Here is a 15,330-nt window from a genome sequence, read left to right as displayed (position 1 = left end):
CCCGCATAGAAGCAGTTATGGTTTTTTTTCAACAGGAAAGGCATTTTGAAAAGATGAAATTCTATACTATCTTCCTTTATGGTAACAGACTTATATGTGAAACTATGTACCTAAAAAATAAATATTGAAAAGTTTTTAAATAGTATAGTTAAGTCAAACAAAATACGTTTTGCAGTTTTTCATTGGAACAATTTTTTTATGTGGCCACCAAACACCAAGGAAACGAAAATATGCATACCAACTCATTAATGACGACTTAGTGTAAAAAGCATACAATCTTGAAAACCATGCTTTTTCAAGTAATATATAAAAAATAGCGCAATTCTTTTAATGTCTTTCTGTAATTATGAATGCAAAAGTGAAGCAACAGAATGCTGATACTATCCCTTATAATCACATTCACGACTGGATGGCTGGGATGTGTTACATCACAAAATCTCTATGGTATAATTGCACTCTGACTTACTATTATAAATTTCAATATTTTAACATGGCCGACAGAATCGCCATATCTATCACCGCTGAAGCATGAAATGGGTATTTCTTTCCTTTTTTAAAAAATATTTCACTTTTACTTCAAAATTTAAATAATTTTGAAGTAAAAGTGAAATCATTAAAAATATTCCTTTTTTTTCCCCTATGAATTTCAGAATCACTAAGTATATCTAAAACTGTTTTGGACAGCACAGTATGACCATCCACTTTTGGCTAGTTTACTTACATTACAGTAAATCTTAAATATTTTTTGTATTTTAAATAATACATTTTTTTAAATCTAAAGATTAGAAACGTCTGTAACACCCATAACCTCCACAGTGAATTCTTTTAAAAGTTTGAAATCTTTCATTGCACATTTCGCATACTAGAAAAAGTAGAATAGGCACTGAAATATAATAACATTTTTGCTTTTCAATCGTAAATCAATTCGCTTTAATTTTGACTAATTGTTTCAAATGATTAATAAATATTTGCCTTGGCAAGCATTTTTTTTAACAAGGAATACTGATTAAAAACCAAAATTGCAAAGATTTTCAACGGTGAATTGTCAGTTACATATCTTAGCACTTGAAATTGTAACATTTCATAACAAAATTAGATTGCATAGCTTTTTAACGGCACCCACAAGAGAATCTTTTACATTTTAGAGAATGGCACAAAAATATGTGTGAAATTCAACAACATCAGTGCACTTTAAAACTAACAAAGGAAGTCAGTTTCGCCATATCAATCTATCTGCATTAGGGCGATATTTCTTGAATGGCCGGTACAATACTTATCTTTTAGTATTTGATTCTGCTTCAGACAGACAGACAGATATGATAATAAAAAATGGAAAGAAACTTTTGTATGAACGTAGCAATATCATCTACCACTATTCCAGTTAGAGACATGATCATAGCAAGATAGAATGAACTGATCAACATCCTCTACCACTATTCCAGTCAGAGATATGATCATAGCAAGATAGAATGAACCGATCAACATCATAGTATAGAATGAACTGATCAATATCATCTACCACTATTCCAGTCAGAGACAAGATCATAGCAAGATAGAATGAACTGATCAACATCAGCTATCACTATTCCAGTCAGATACATGATCATAGCAAGATAGAATGAACCGATCAACATCATAGTATAGAATGAACTGATCAATATCATCTACCACTATTCCAGTCAGAGACAAGATCATAGCAAGATAGAATGAACTGATCAACATCAGCTATCACTATTCCAGTCAGAGATATGATCAACATCATCTACCACTATTTCAATCAGAGATATGATCAACATCATCTACCACTATTCCAGTCAGAGACAAGATCATAGCAAGATAGAATGAACTGATCAACATCATCTACCACTATTCCAGTCAGAGATATGATCGACATCATCTACCACTATTCCAGTCAGAGATATGACCAAAGTAGAATAGAATGGGTACAGCAGCTGAAATGGCCGGCAATAGGAAAGGGCACCTGCAGCAGCAACTTCATGCTTTGAAAGATTTCGATGCAATCCAACCTACCATGGATGGTTTGTGTATTTGTGCTGAAGACTGAGCTATTTTAGCAAACAAGTTCCAAAATTATCATTCAAGGAAGTTTTTAACCTGAACTTCTTCTTTCTTCCAAAAATTCTTTATACTTATATAGTTTCTTTCTTAGTCTTATTACAATCTTTATACATATATAATACATATAGTTTATATAGTTTTATATAAACTATATATATAATATATAGAGTATATAGTTTTATATATAGTTTCTTTCCAGAAGTTCTTTATACATATTGATAGATAAACTCATAAAATCAAACCACACAGTTAAATCCTCTCAGTAACAAACCATGCTTATTCTGAAATTTCAAGATATATCATGATTGCAATGGAATCGATTTACGTGGCGCCATCATTCGACAAACTATGTAAACAGCACATCTAATCCCATTGATTTACGTTGTGCTGTGATCACAATCTTTTTCCATCAGCAAAACAACCAAAAATATTTAGAAAAAAGTGCAGCTTTCACTTTTGATTAATGGATCGACACTTTTATATGCTCTAATCTGATTCTATACAGTAATATCAATAGCATAAAAGAGAACATAGCATTTTTTTTTGGTACTTACGTATTAACGCCACCGCAGCTACAGATTTGGCGGTTTTTGCGCTAATGCGCCAATAAAAAGCTTAATCTGTAACTGCGGTGGCGTTGAATTTTGAATGATTGGCGACACTTAAAAATCGCCAAATCTGTAGCTGCGGTGGCGTTAATACGTAAGTACTTTTTTTAAAAATTATATTGGTTTTATTTAGTTTCAAACCTAAATAGCCAAAAAGTGGGAACCAAATTCTTCTTGTTGATTAATTTATACTCTTGTATCCTCAAGATTAATCATATTTATCGCCAAATTCTTCAGTGTATTTCAGTTACTTTAGCCAGTTTTTTTTTCTCCCTTTTACTGAAGAATACATCAACAAAAGAAACGGCACAGTTCCGGTCAAAACAGATGTGGAAAAACCCCCATGATTAGATTCCGCTATGGTGATTACATTCAACGATAAAAAAAAACACTTAAAAAAAGAATGAATGAAAAAAAGAATAAAAAAGAAACAGATGTCAGTGTCTAGACATTTAACCCGATAGTCACAGGACAGTGATTTCAGACACATAAATACCCCGTTGACAGATGAAAATAGAACTAGTGAGATAAGGTGGATTTTTTTTTCTCCTTTCTTTTATTTCTAAATGCGTTTAAAGTAGAGTTACTTTTTTTATCAATAGCTGAAAAAATGTCGAAGGTCAATTGCCCCAATTACCCTTTGGGACTGCAAGAAACGCTAACTAGTGAAATGTTCTGATAAGGAACAGATTTTAACTAAACTGAAAACACATTTTAACTAGTTCTTGAGTACTTAAAAAAAAGATTTTGAATTTAATACGTCTTTCAGAGATTCAAAGTACAAGTTCAGCAAAATATCTTTAATACGTCGTTCAACAAGCAGTTCCAAAGTGGACATACTATCAAATCTTGCTTCTAAATTTGGAAATCATTTATTTCAGTTATACAAGATTATTGTGTAAGTATATACTTTAATTGTTCAAGGTAATTTTAGTACATTATTAATTAATATACTTCAGACAATGTTAGCAAAATTTAAAATATTTTCAAAAATTCCCACCTTTTAAAAAGTTGAGCATTACATAAGGAAACTGACGGTACTTTTATTGCAATATTCTTCTTGAATTAATAGCAATGTATATTCATTCTTTCTACAATTTCTTTTCATGTCAAAATAAAATTCTCATTATTAAAATTATTACGATATTTTAAATTACTCTATTTGACCTTCATTTTAGGAAAATTTCAAAACAAAAATGCTGAAACTTTATAAGAAGTTGAGCATTACATAATAAAGTTTAAGGCACTTTTTATTGTAATAATCTTTATGAATTATTAACAATGTATATTTATTCTTCCTATTATTTTTCATGTCAAAATATAATTCTCATTATTAAATTTATTACGATATTTTAAAATATTTTATTGCAACACTCAGAAATCAAAATGAATATCTTTATTACAAAAGTCCTCTATTTGACCTTAGTTTTAAGAAATTTCAAAAAAAAAAAAAAAAAAAAAAAAAAAATCCTGAAACCTTATAAAATGTTGAGCATTACGTGATGATGTTTCAGGTACTTTTTATTTCAATAATCTTTATGAATTATTATCAATGTATATTTATTTTTTCTAGTATTTCTTTTCATGTCAAAATATAATTCTCATTATCAAATTTATTACGATATTTTAAAATATTTTATTGCAACACTCAGAAATCAAAATGAATATCTTTATTACAAAAGTCCTCTATTTGACCTTAGTTTTAAGAAATTTCAAAAAAAAAAAAAAAAAAATCCTGAAACCTTATAAAATGTTGAGCATTACATGATGATGTTTCAGGTACTTTTTATTTCAATAATCTTTATGAATTATTATCAATGTATATTTATTTTTTCTAGTATTTCTTTTCATGTCAAAATATAATTCTCATTATCAAATTTATTACGATATTTTAAAATATTTTATTGCAAAACTCAGAAATCAAAATGAATATCTTTATTACAAAAGTCCTCTATTTGACCTCCGTTTTAGGGAAATTTCAAAAGGGAATGCTAAAATTTTATTTCATGAGTTCCAACTGTTATGTCTATTGATTTTGGATAATAATTAAATCATAATGAACTGAATTTGTATTCTTAAAAATTTCAGGGGTTCAGAGCAAGGCTAATTGAATATCGTGGTATTATAAATATATTTTTTTCTAATACAATTGAAAATTGAATAAATCGTGAAACAAAACCAGATGCTATCCGTGAAAATTCTAACCAGATTCCATAGTACTTGGAAATCGTGAGCTTCAATTAAAAAGGTATGCGACTACATTCGGGAGGAATTTTCAGAAAAAATAGTTATAAATAGTAATATAGTTAATATATATAATATGCACTTTAAAATAGTTATATTTTTGAAAAAATTTGGGATAACAAAGATTGAAAAAATATCTATGAAACCAAAATATACCAGTTAAATGCCAAAATTTTTTTTAATTAATTGTGAAGAGAGGTTTTTTTAGCTATAAAATACAAAGCAAAAATCTTCTAATTTAAATATTTATAAAATGAATTGTTTAAAATTTTGCAGACAACTTGAAAAACATATTATCTAGATCCTGAACTAAAAAATAAGCTTTATCTTTATTCACTCTTTAAATATTCAGGTCTGACTGATAAGTAACATGAAAAAAAAATATTTTTTTTCGTATTGTGATGCATCAAAACAGCTACGCATAGATAGCATACATGCATAGATTATTTATTACATAATGCATAGATTATTTATTACATAAATGCATAGATTATTTATTCTCTAGTTCAGGAACTACAGAACATACTGAGAAGCTATTGTACCAAATATGAACAAAAAATATTCTTTGGATTTTAATTTATGAAGTTTATTTTAAGAAAACTTTACCACAAATTATAATTTAAGAAAATGGCATTTAAAGATGAAAAATAGTGCTTTTTAATCTATATAGGTGTTTTTCTTGAAAAAAAAAATGCGATTTTATACACGCATACAATTTTTTTTAATAAGTAACTATTAAATCCATTTTCTCTCTGCTCTCTTGTTGAATATGTCATATAGCGCCCTCTCGGGCCCGATTCCAGCACGATAAAACTAAGTGTAAGCTCAAAAATATAAGGAATGACAGATAAACTGTAAAATGAATACTGTAATATAACAGATTGTTTCGAATAACATATTATAAACAAAGTGCAATCCTGATTTTTTTTATTTAAATGTCCAATTTATATATATGTAAGATTGAAAAATATTCATATGTGATCAATTTGTAATTCATATCTAAATATTTTCTCCAAAAAAACACATTTTGACAAAAAAAAAAAATCAGTATCTGATTATCATTCTAAAACAATAAACAAACACATTTTTCATAATAAGATAGCATTCGCAGAAAAATAATATATAACATGCAATTATTTCACAATTTTTTTTTGTCCAATATTACATTATTCTTTTCTTTTTTCTTATATAAGAGGTATATAAACAGAAAGTATGGTACTCAACAGCCGGCGTCCTGGCATAGGGGTAGCGCGTCTTCCCCGTGATCGGGGCGTCCTGGGTTCGAGTCCCGGTTCGGGCATGGTTGTTACTGTGTTCTATCTGTGAGGTGTGTGCCCCCCCCCCCTGTAAAAAGGGGTTGTGCAAGCGAATGTGTGTCTATTTCATCTTCATATGAGCTAAAAGTCAGACTTCTGCCCTCGGGTGCTCAGGTGTCTTCACCTTCAGAAGCTACTGCACCCCCTTTCCGTGGTAACGCGGACACGACAGCATCATCATGATACTCAACAAAAAATTCGACTTTGAAGATTAAATATTTCAGAACTCACTGAATACCTCCCCCTTTTTCGACAAAGAAACAATAACTAAGCCTGTCTGTCTGTCTCTAAAGATATAAATAAATTAAATGGAATAATAAATTCATTAATTAATTAAAATAATAATAAAATTTGGCATTTCATCTTTACATAAAAACCATAGGTTTATGCCCAAATTTTGAATGGAATTTGTCCACAAAAAATCTTTCAATCAATTTATGCATTTGCCCGTGAGCAGGACGCATGAAAAATACAACGAGATGAAAATGGGAAATTTATTATATGACCTTATCAAAGATGATATCAAATTTTGGACCCATTCTGTCAAATTATTGATTGTTTGTACATTTGTTTATCTCTGCATACATGAATTCGATATTCAAAAATATAAAAACATAGTAAGCGAAATTTGGCGCATGGTTTGGCGCAATTAAAGATTTGTACTAAAATTTGAACAAAACTGGTCAATGGAAAGAGATCGAGAATTGATGTTGGATTTTCTTCATCATTTGACGAGTCTAAATAAAAATGCACCTTATAAAGAAAGTATGCGTGAAAATCGGTGGAAAATAATTCCATCGGTTATTTTATTCATCATATTTTATTTGTTATTTATTTGTTATCATGAAGCATTCATTTTTTTTATCTAATTCGAAAATGTGTAAAATTCGAAAAAAAGTAAAAAATATCACGAACACTAGCAGAGTGCTTAAGAAATAAAAAAGTTTTTCAAAGTTTTCAAATTTCAAAGTTCTTTTTTATTTGTAGTACACTTTAGATGTAAATATGTAGTAATATTAAAAGTACTACTTTCTTGCAATGGGGTCTTCTATACCCAGAATGCTCACAAACATTGAAATCAAAATTCATCCCTAAAATCGGTTTGAATCTAAAACAATAAAAATTTCAGACTTCAACTCATTAACCTCTGCTGCAATCTAGTTTTAAAAAATTGTAAATAAAATTTGAAGTTTACTATTCCATAATCAACTTTTATTTATGCTTAGATTTATTCGCATACTAATAAATCAGTTAATTTAAATAATATAGAAAGTCTCAATGGCTAAACCTCAAAACAAAAGTTGGAACAAAAGAGCAGGGAATTTTAACTCGACTCAGTATTACAGACGGCTGTGGACGATTATATAAATATACTGATAATTACGAAACTGTTATGTAGCATTCATTTTGCAAATTTTTAAGAGCAAGATATTGGTGATTTTTTCATTCAGCGGATTGTTCCAAAAAGTAATCGTAAAACATATTATTTAATTCGAGGTTTAACAATTTCAAAGCTCATTCATCAAAAAAAAAAATCTATTTACTATAAACAGTGAAAACTTATGTAAAGCGAAATCTAAAACCACAGCATAGCCGATTGATGCTAATGATATTTCAAATTAATTGTTTGTTTAAAAATGTGATATATTTTTATATACAGAATATTTTCAAAATTATTTTATGTTAGACATCTTTGGTGATTAGCTGTTTCGCCAAGAATACTAGTTTGTGCTTATTTTCATTTAAATATCTTATAAATAGCTTGACGTTCATGATTTTTCTAAAAGAAAATTTTAAACATTAGAATCTAGCAGATATTAAACCAGCAATTTAATTTTATAGTTTTGTTTATGTGTATGAACCATCCCGATGAAGGCAAGTCTTATGTTATAGTACAATCAAAACGTAATTAACCGGATAATTTAACTTTCCTGATATTGTTACTTCACCTTTTTCTAATGAAATCATTAAGATATTACACAAATTTCTCCCAATTTCAAGTTTCAGCTATGAAAAAAATATCATGGATTAAATATATTATGAAACAATGAAAATGGTTTCAATTCCTCTGTCACAATAAAATTAAAAATTATGCTATTAAAAATTATGTAAATTTTTTTAAAAACATTCACAAAAAGTAGAAAAAAAATTAGACAAATAAACCTGTAATATTAAAAAAAAATTTTTTTTAATTTTAAAACGATATAAAAAATTTTGATCAATAATATTTTTAAAAGCTTTGATGAAAAATACATTAAAATTTCATTCACTTTGTGTTTAATTAAAATTTTAATTAAAATTTCAAAAAAGGCCCTCATTTACATATTTCCACTTTCTTTGAGATTTAATGAATAGGTTTAATGAGTCAGTGCATACGCATTCATCTTTATTATTAGTACAGATTGCGCTAAATATTCAACTTCAATATTCAACAAGACTTCTTTACTAAATATTCAACAAGACTTCTTTACTAAATATTCAACTTCAATATTCAACAAGACTTCTTTACTAAATATTCAACTTCAATATTCAACAAGACTTCTTTACTAAATATTCAAATAAATATATCCAACGATAAGTGCATCAAATTAAATAACAAAAAGAAAGAAAATTCAAGATTGCTTTCAAACAATTCTAAAATCATGAGAAAATTTGAAAGAACGCTAGTTAACTAGATCTTGCTTTACAGAGGAGCTCTCTGTGGTATCTCATTATAAAACAAGAAACAATCATTAAGATCTAAAGTATATTTTAGAAATAACATTTCAAAACGAAAACAGTATTTTTCTTTAATGAAATATAAAGCTTATTAGTGACCGTATTTCTGTATTTTTCCAATAACATTATTTTCTATGCCTTATTTTCCACACACATAAAAAAATGAAAATATAATTTTACTTAATGTAATATCTTCAACTCAAAAAATGAAATACTCGAAATAATATCCATTATAATGGCAGCTTCCTCAAGAGAACTGAATAGTGTTTATATTTCGGTAAAAGCAAAAGGCGGACTCAGGAAGCTCATTGACACTAAACAAATATCAAAGTCGTCACGTGATATAGGGACATATTTATTGTGACTTTGCGTTTTTATATTTCTATTTCCAAGTTGATTATTATAGGCCATTGTCTAGTTTTTGAGTATAAGTAGATCTCTTTTTTTTTCAAATATAAACACGCTTCAAGTTTCATTAAGTTGTCATATTTTTTCAGTGGTTTCTTTTGAAAAATAATCTACTTTATTTTTATACTCTTTAATAATAACATGTTCATAAATATATCCTTCTCATATTTTTATTTGAATAAAGAGCATCTTTGATGTTTTTTACTGTACATCAGAAAATTATCTCAATCTTTGCACTCATGGCGTTCACGAAATTACCTTAAGTTCACGATTTTATAATGGGAGAAGGAGATAACACTTTTATTACAATGTATACGAGAGGATTTCAAGGAGACCATTTCCAATAGTTTAGTTTGAGAATATACTTGCTGGATAAAAAAGTCTCCGCTGCAATAGGGACATTCTCACATTTATCAAAATTCCGATGATTTTTGAAATGTAACTATTTCTTAATAGTTTTGAACTTGCTCTTTTATCATCTTTTCTTAACCCTTTATTTACTTAAAATCCGGTCAGTTTTCTAATAATAGTTAAATATTTTTCGAAAACCATTGGGACTTTGAAATACACTTCTTGAAGTTCGTTCTTCAATTGTTTGATGGCAGCACTAGATTATTTTTCTTTGAAAACTTGCTAGAGGCAATTACATAAGATGATGTAAGAACAAGATGGATGCTTAAAAGATTGGAAGTCGTCCATGTGTTAGCATATATGAAACAATTATTCGTTTTTCATTTTAATTAAGTTATATATTTTTTCTTTTTTATATTTTTAATACTATACACAAAATTATTGTATAAATCTTTGTTATTTAATTAACATTAAAATTTCAAATGTTGTTGTTGTTTATAATGGCACTTGCCATGGACAAGCTCGCTGACGAAGTCAGTGATTTTAAGCCAAGGGAGCGTCTCTTGTTTTAGTAGCGCCAACTAGGGCCAAGAGTACGTCTTAGCTACTCACACATCACATTCGCTTGCACAACCCCTTTTTACAGGGGAGCACATTCACACCTTTCACAGATAGAACAGGAAGAACAACCATGCTCGAACCCAGTACGCCCAGGTCACGGGGAAGACGCGCTACCCCTATGCCAGGACGCCGGCATGTTATTCTCTAAAATATAGCATTACAATTTAAGAATAGTGTTTCCATAAAATCTTGTCGGGACTTCGAAGATTCAAATTCTTAAACATGTAATTAATGACTTAAATGATAACTTACAATTATGAATTGGTGAAAATTATGAATGTAATGAAAACACTTCTTATTATAATGAAATAATAGCTGTATGATGAAATAATACTTACTAATTTCTTAATTAAAATAATCAATAATTTTCAGCTTTATAATTAACTAATACTTGCACTTAAATTAAGCATTTTAAAAAGATAGCATAAATCTTTACACACTTTTAGGAAATTCAGTAAATAAAGTGTCAAACATTCTTGAATGAACACCCAGAAATAACTGTATGCGAAAATAAATATTTTAGAAAACAATTATAACAAAACGTTCTTGTTCTTTAAGAACTATTTAAAAACTGAAATTTCTGAACCCTCTTTATTTTTGAGACTCTATGGTATGATTTTAATACCATTGATGCTTTTTTCACATAAAAACCTTCCTCTTTCACCTGATACTCTTAATTCAGATACTATAAACATTGAAAAAATTATACATTGCTAAAAATGTAATTTAGTTAAATACATTGATAAAATGCATATTTTCTTTTGAACTTATATATAGAAGAACGGTGTTTTCTTCAAATAGGGTTCATTCTGTTTATAAATTGTAAATAAATGTTTATATCTACATGGATATACCATCACTTCTACGTATACAATTGTTTGATCATTGTTTACTTTAAAAGAGTGTGTATTTACATTCTTGCTTAATGTTAGTAGTATTTACTATGAATATTTAAATGTCGAAACGAAATCAATCGTCACATAAAACCAAAATATTAATTTAACTATTTGTAAATCTTTGGCTATCATATCGGTAACCAGATTTTTTAGTGTTATTTGTAGAAAATCCGATTCTGAAAGGGAAGTATTTCAGTAAATCTTTAATATAAGTTGCATTTTGAAGTAACAAACCATGCACAGACACAAAAAAAAAACACATAAAAAAAACCATCAGATTTATAAAACATTTTATTAGTTAAAATACATAAAGAACAAAAGGCATGAAGATTGCAAAAAAGATTGTGTATTTATTTAATGTGGGTCCGATGCCGCACTGTTTTATTTTTCGAAAACTTGTGCGTCCTAAAACTGTATTTGTACTATGCTGAAATTTTTACACAAGTCTTCTTTTACATATATATTTTTTTATTATTATTAATGATTAAATGAGCTGTCGTCACCACACCGTCACACACTTCAAATGGAGAGAAAATCTAAATTTGAACTTTATTGTACTGTAGTTACACCAGGTCCTCATAGATCTCGTCCCTGCCGCACACAGGTTCAAGGGGATATTTTATATTTAATTAGTGATAAAAAAAAATGAGGCTTTGGTTATTACATATTTTTCAACTAACCCGCGCAAGCGTGTTCCTGAAGTACCCTGATATAAAGTAGATAAGCCTACTTTTGATGAGGTTTTGTTTAAGCACGTGTTTTGCAAACACATATACTCATTCAGAAAGAATGATTACCCGCAGACATATTTTGCTTAGATATTTAATAGCTTCTAATAAAGTAAAGTATTCAATTAAAAGCATTTAATAAAATTAATAATTTTTTTTTAAATTGAAATAAAATTTTTGCTTCAAAAGCAAATTAACTACATTTTAAATTAAAATATAAAGACAGGTTTAACAGGTACTCAATTAAATGAAAAAAAAAGATGATAATTATTATCAAAGTGCGAAAAAATGTTTAAAATAATGAGAAACAACTATCATAAATAAGTTTTAAAAAGTGCAATGGTGTGTCTACCAAGACGAAAAATATAACAGTAATTATCTACAATCTGATATAAATTGAATAACTAACTGGTTAAACAACTGGATTTTTAAGATACACAAATCGAACAATTAACATATTCAATTAAAATTTACCAATAAAATACCACATAAATGATGAAATATATATAATAAAATATTCAAGAGAAAAATTCTCAAGCATCATTTCAAAAAGCTTATTTTGAAATATGTGCCAGCCATAAAATATTTTTTTTTTTTACATATCAACATACTTTTGTGAACAAAATACAATTTGTGAAAAAATGTCCTCAGAAGGTTAAATGATGAAAATATTTGTACTATGAATCGAAATAATACAAATTATTACTCTCAAGCTCACTCGCTTTCGTAAATAACTGAATGACATCAACGTCTAACAGAAGAAGAAATGATGTAGCGCTAAATGCAAACAATCGATACAGTTTCCTAAGTCAGGTTTAATTACTTTTTATCTCCTGTTACTTATTTTTGAATGAAAACCCCGCGCAGCATTGGTTCATCCCCAGCAAAAACCAACCAACTCTGTAGATGATACCGATACTGCATGATCTTACCATCAGTTGCCGCAGAGATGATTTTTCAAATGATTGGTTCTAAAATATCAATGCTATATATGGGTATTACATTTTGAATTATCAAAAAATTGCTCATAATATACAGTTTATTACAAGTATTCGTATATTCATCTATGAACCTATATCACTTGATTTGAAGATTTTGCAATCTCTCTCTCTCTCTTTCTTTTATTATCATGGGAACAGCACAGAAATATAATTCGAAATTTTTCTAATCCACATTTCACTAACTTCACTACTAAATACACATGCTCATGAATATGCAATTTTAAATTAAAATCACTTGAACCATGGACCTGATTTTTTCACCTCTATATACATTCAAAACAGAACAAAAGTACTTACTTGCCATGCTCTTATTCAAAATGCACAATAAACATTTTTCGATTGCTCCTTTTTTTTTCCTTTCATTTTAAGAACTAAATGAAAAATACTTTACAATGCGATGTTTTTCATATTCCATACATAAATATAGCATGTGAATGTGTGTTGAGTTTTCCTTTTCCCCTCTAATAAAAATTTCATTCACGTACATTTCATTTTATGAAATTCATTGAATACTCTATACCACTAGACTATGGTAACGAGAACATAATTCGAGCTTATGTTATAATGATACTAGATGGTGTGAAACATTTCAATTAGGCTGCAATAATGATTCCTTTTAAATGATTTTTCTTTTTTTAGAAAAATGACCTTTTCCATTCTCTATTTGCCTAATTTATTTTAAATCGCTGTACAATTTCTGCTTTTACACTATTATTTCGAAAAAAATTGAGCTATTCGATAGAAAAAATATCCGCTAGCACACTTTTTTTTTGCATTTGTCTCAAATTACAGAGCAGCGTTAGAGGGCGGGTGAAGTCAATGACCAACCCGTGGGATTTGAGCTAGCTTTTGTCGAATCATAAAAGCACGATGTTCCGCCTACAGGGGACGAGATCAAGCAATTATTGGATAGCTCTGGGAATATAAAATAGAGGAGAGCTAATTGGGTCCTTTCCCCTTCAGGCTTATCGGATGATCCACACTTGGGATGCCTGGCATGGAGGCATAGCTCCTGATCTGTCTAAGAGAGATCAGCTGGTTTGGGAATGAGGAGGACACAGTCTTCACTTCAGAAGCGTGGGAGTTTTTGAAGTTGATCGAGTCCGCATAGGGGAAGTATGTCCTGCTGGATGAAGAAGTCCCTGAAATGTTGAGTTGGTTCCCCGCAGACGAGATCGGCAAGAGGCCAGTTTGTATAGGGGTGAAGGCCGAAGACGACTTGACGCCGTTGTTGTTGTTGGCTATCGACATCGACGGCTGAGAGTCGTAGAGTCCCTGACTAGAGGACATAAGGTCGTTACGGTCGCAGCTCTGGTTGTTATTGCTGTTCATTCGATTCTCCTGTTCGCTGTCCACTTGCTGGCCTAGCCTAGAAGGGTCCATCAGGTGAGTCTGTAAGCTCGTGTCCATGCCTCCACCACGTCGTTGAGAAGAAGCCACTACCGCTGCCATGGCTGCCACTGAAGAGTTCGGGCCCCCGTGCTCGTCACCGAGATTGGCGACATTTTCCACCACTTTGGCGTGGATAGCCTTCTGCCACAGAACATCCGGCTGGAATTGCTGAACTGAAGCCATCGGACCCAGAACCAGCGAGTTCATCATGCTGCTGTGCTTATCCATGCGGTCGGCATGCTTCTGCATATGCTTGGCGAGGTAGGTTTCTTGGGTGTAAGACTTGCCGCAGAACTGGCAGATGTGTGTTTTAAGGTGCTTGGACTCCTTATGCTTGGGAATGTGCTCCAGAAGAGCAGCTTCCTCGGTGAAGCACTTGTAGCAACTGTTGCACTTATAGGGCTTGTCTGTTTGGTGGCAACGTGAGTGCGACTGGAGGTTGGAGAGCTGCGAGAACGCCTTGTTGCAGTTGGGGTATCTGCATTTGTAAGGCTTATCCCCTGTGTGCGTTCGGATGTGCTGCTGCAGGTGGGAGAGCTGGGTGAACTTGCGGTGGCAGATCTCGCAACGGTAAGGCTTGATGCCCAGGTGGATGCGGGTATGTTGAGACAGGTACGATGAGTTGGCGAAAGTCTTCGAGCATTGGGAACACTTGTACGGTTTGGCATTGCGCATGTGAATCTGAGTGTGTAGCTGCAGGTCTGCCTTGGACCCAAAAATCTGCAAAAATATAGAGCAGACCCAGAGAGTTATTAAGAATTCAGAATAGAGTCCAATTTATTTATTTATTTATTATTAATGTTTCTCTTAGAGCCGATTTAACGGCCTGCCACACCAGGCCAATGATCTAAATTTCTTTTTTTCTTTGAAATAGTAATTCTTAGAAAAAGAAGAAAACGCGTCTTCAAGGCAGGTTTTCATCTGCAGCTAAACACTCGAGAACTTACATAAGCAAGGCATGGTGTGGC

The 15,330-nt window shown here is 30.5% G+C and overlaps 1 protein-coding gene across 11 annotated transcripts in view; it reads right to left on the bottom strand.

Moving 5' to 3' along the window:
* LOC129980573 (zinc finger protein rotund-like) overlaps nucleotides 1–15,330 on the bottom strand; it is a 424,990-nt gene that overhangs the window by 138,765 nt on the left and 270,895 nt on the right. The window contains exon 3 of one of the 11 annotated variants that reach the window (XM_056090936.1): nucleotides 11,515–15,082. The exons of the other annotated variants lie outside the window; for them this stretch is intronic. Within the exon in view, the coding sequence (XP_055946911.1) occupies nucleotides 13,910–15,082 (1,173 nt within the window). The 3' untranslated portion in view covers nucleotides 11,515–13,909. Of the gene's footprint in view, nucleotides 1–11,514; nucleotides 15,083–15,330 lie in introns of those variants that run through there. 11 annotated transcript variants of the gene reach the window in all.

Source organism: Argiope bruennichi, chromosome 8 (genome assembly GCF_947563725.1).
Source record: "Argiope bruennichi chromosome 8, qqArgBrue1.1, whole genome shotgun sequence".
NCBI lineage: Eukaryota > Metazoa > Arthropoda > Arachnida > Araneae > Araneidae > Argiope > Argiope bruennichi.
Note: the sequence above shows the minus strand (reverse complement) of the source record. Positions and strands in the feature narration are given on the sequence as shown.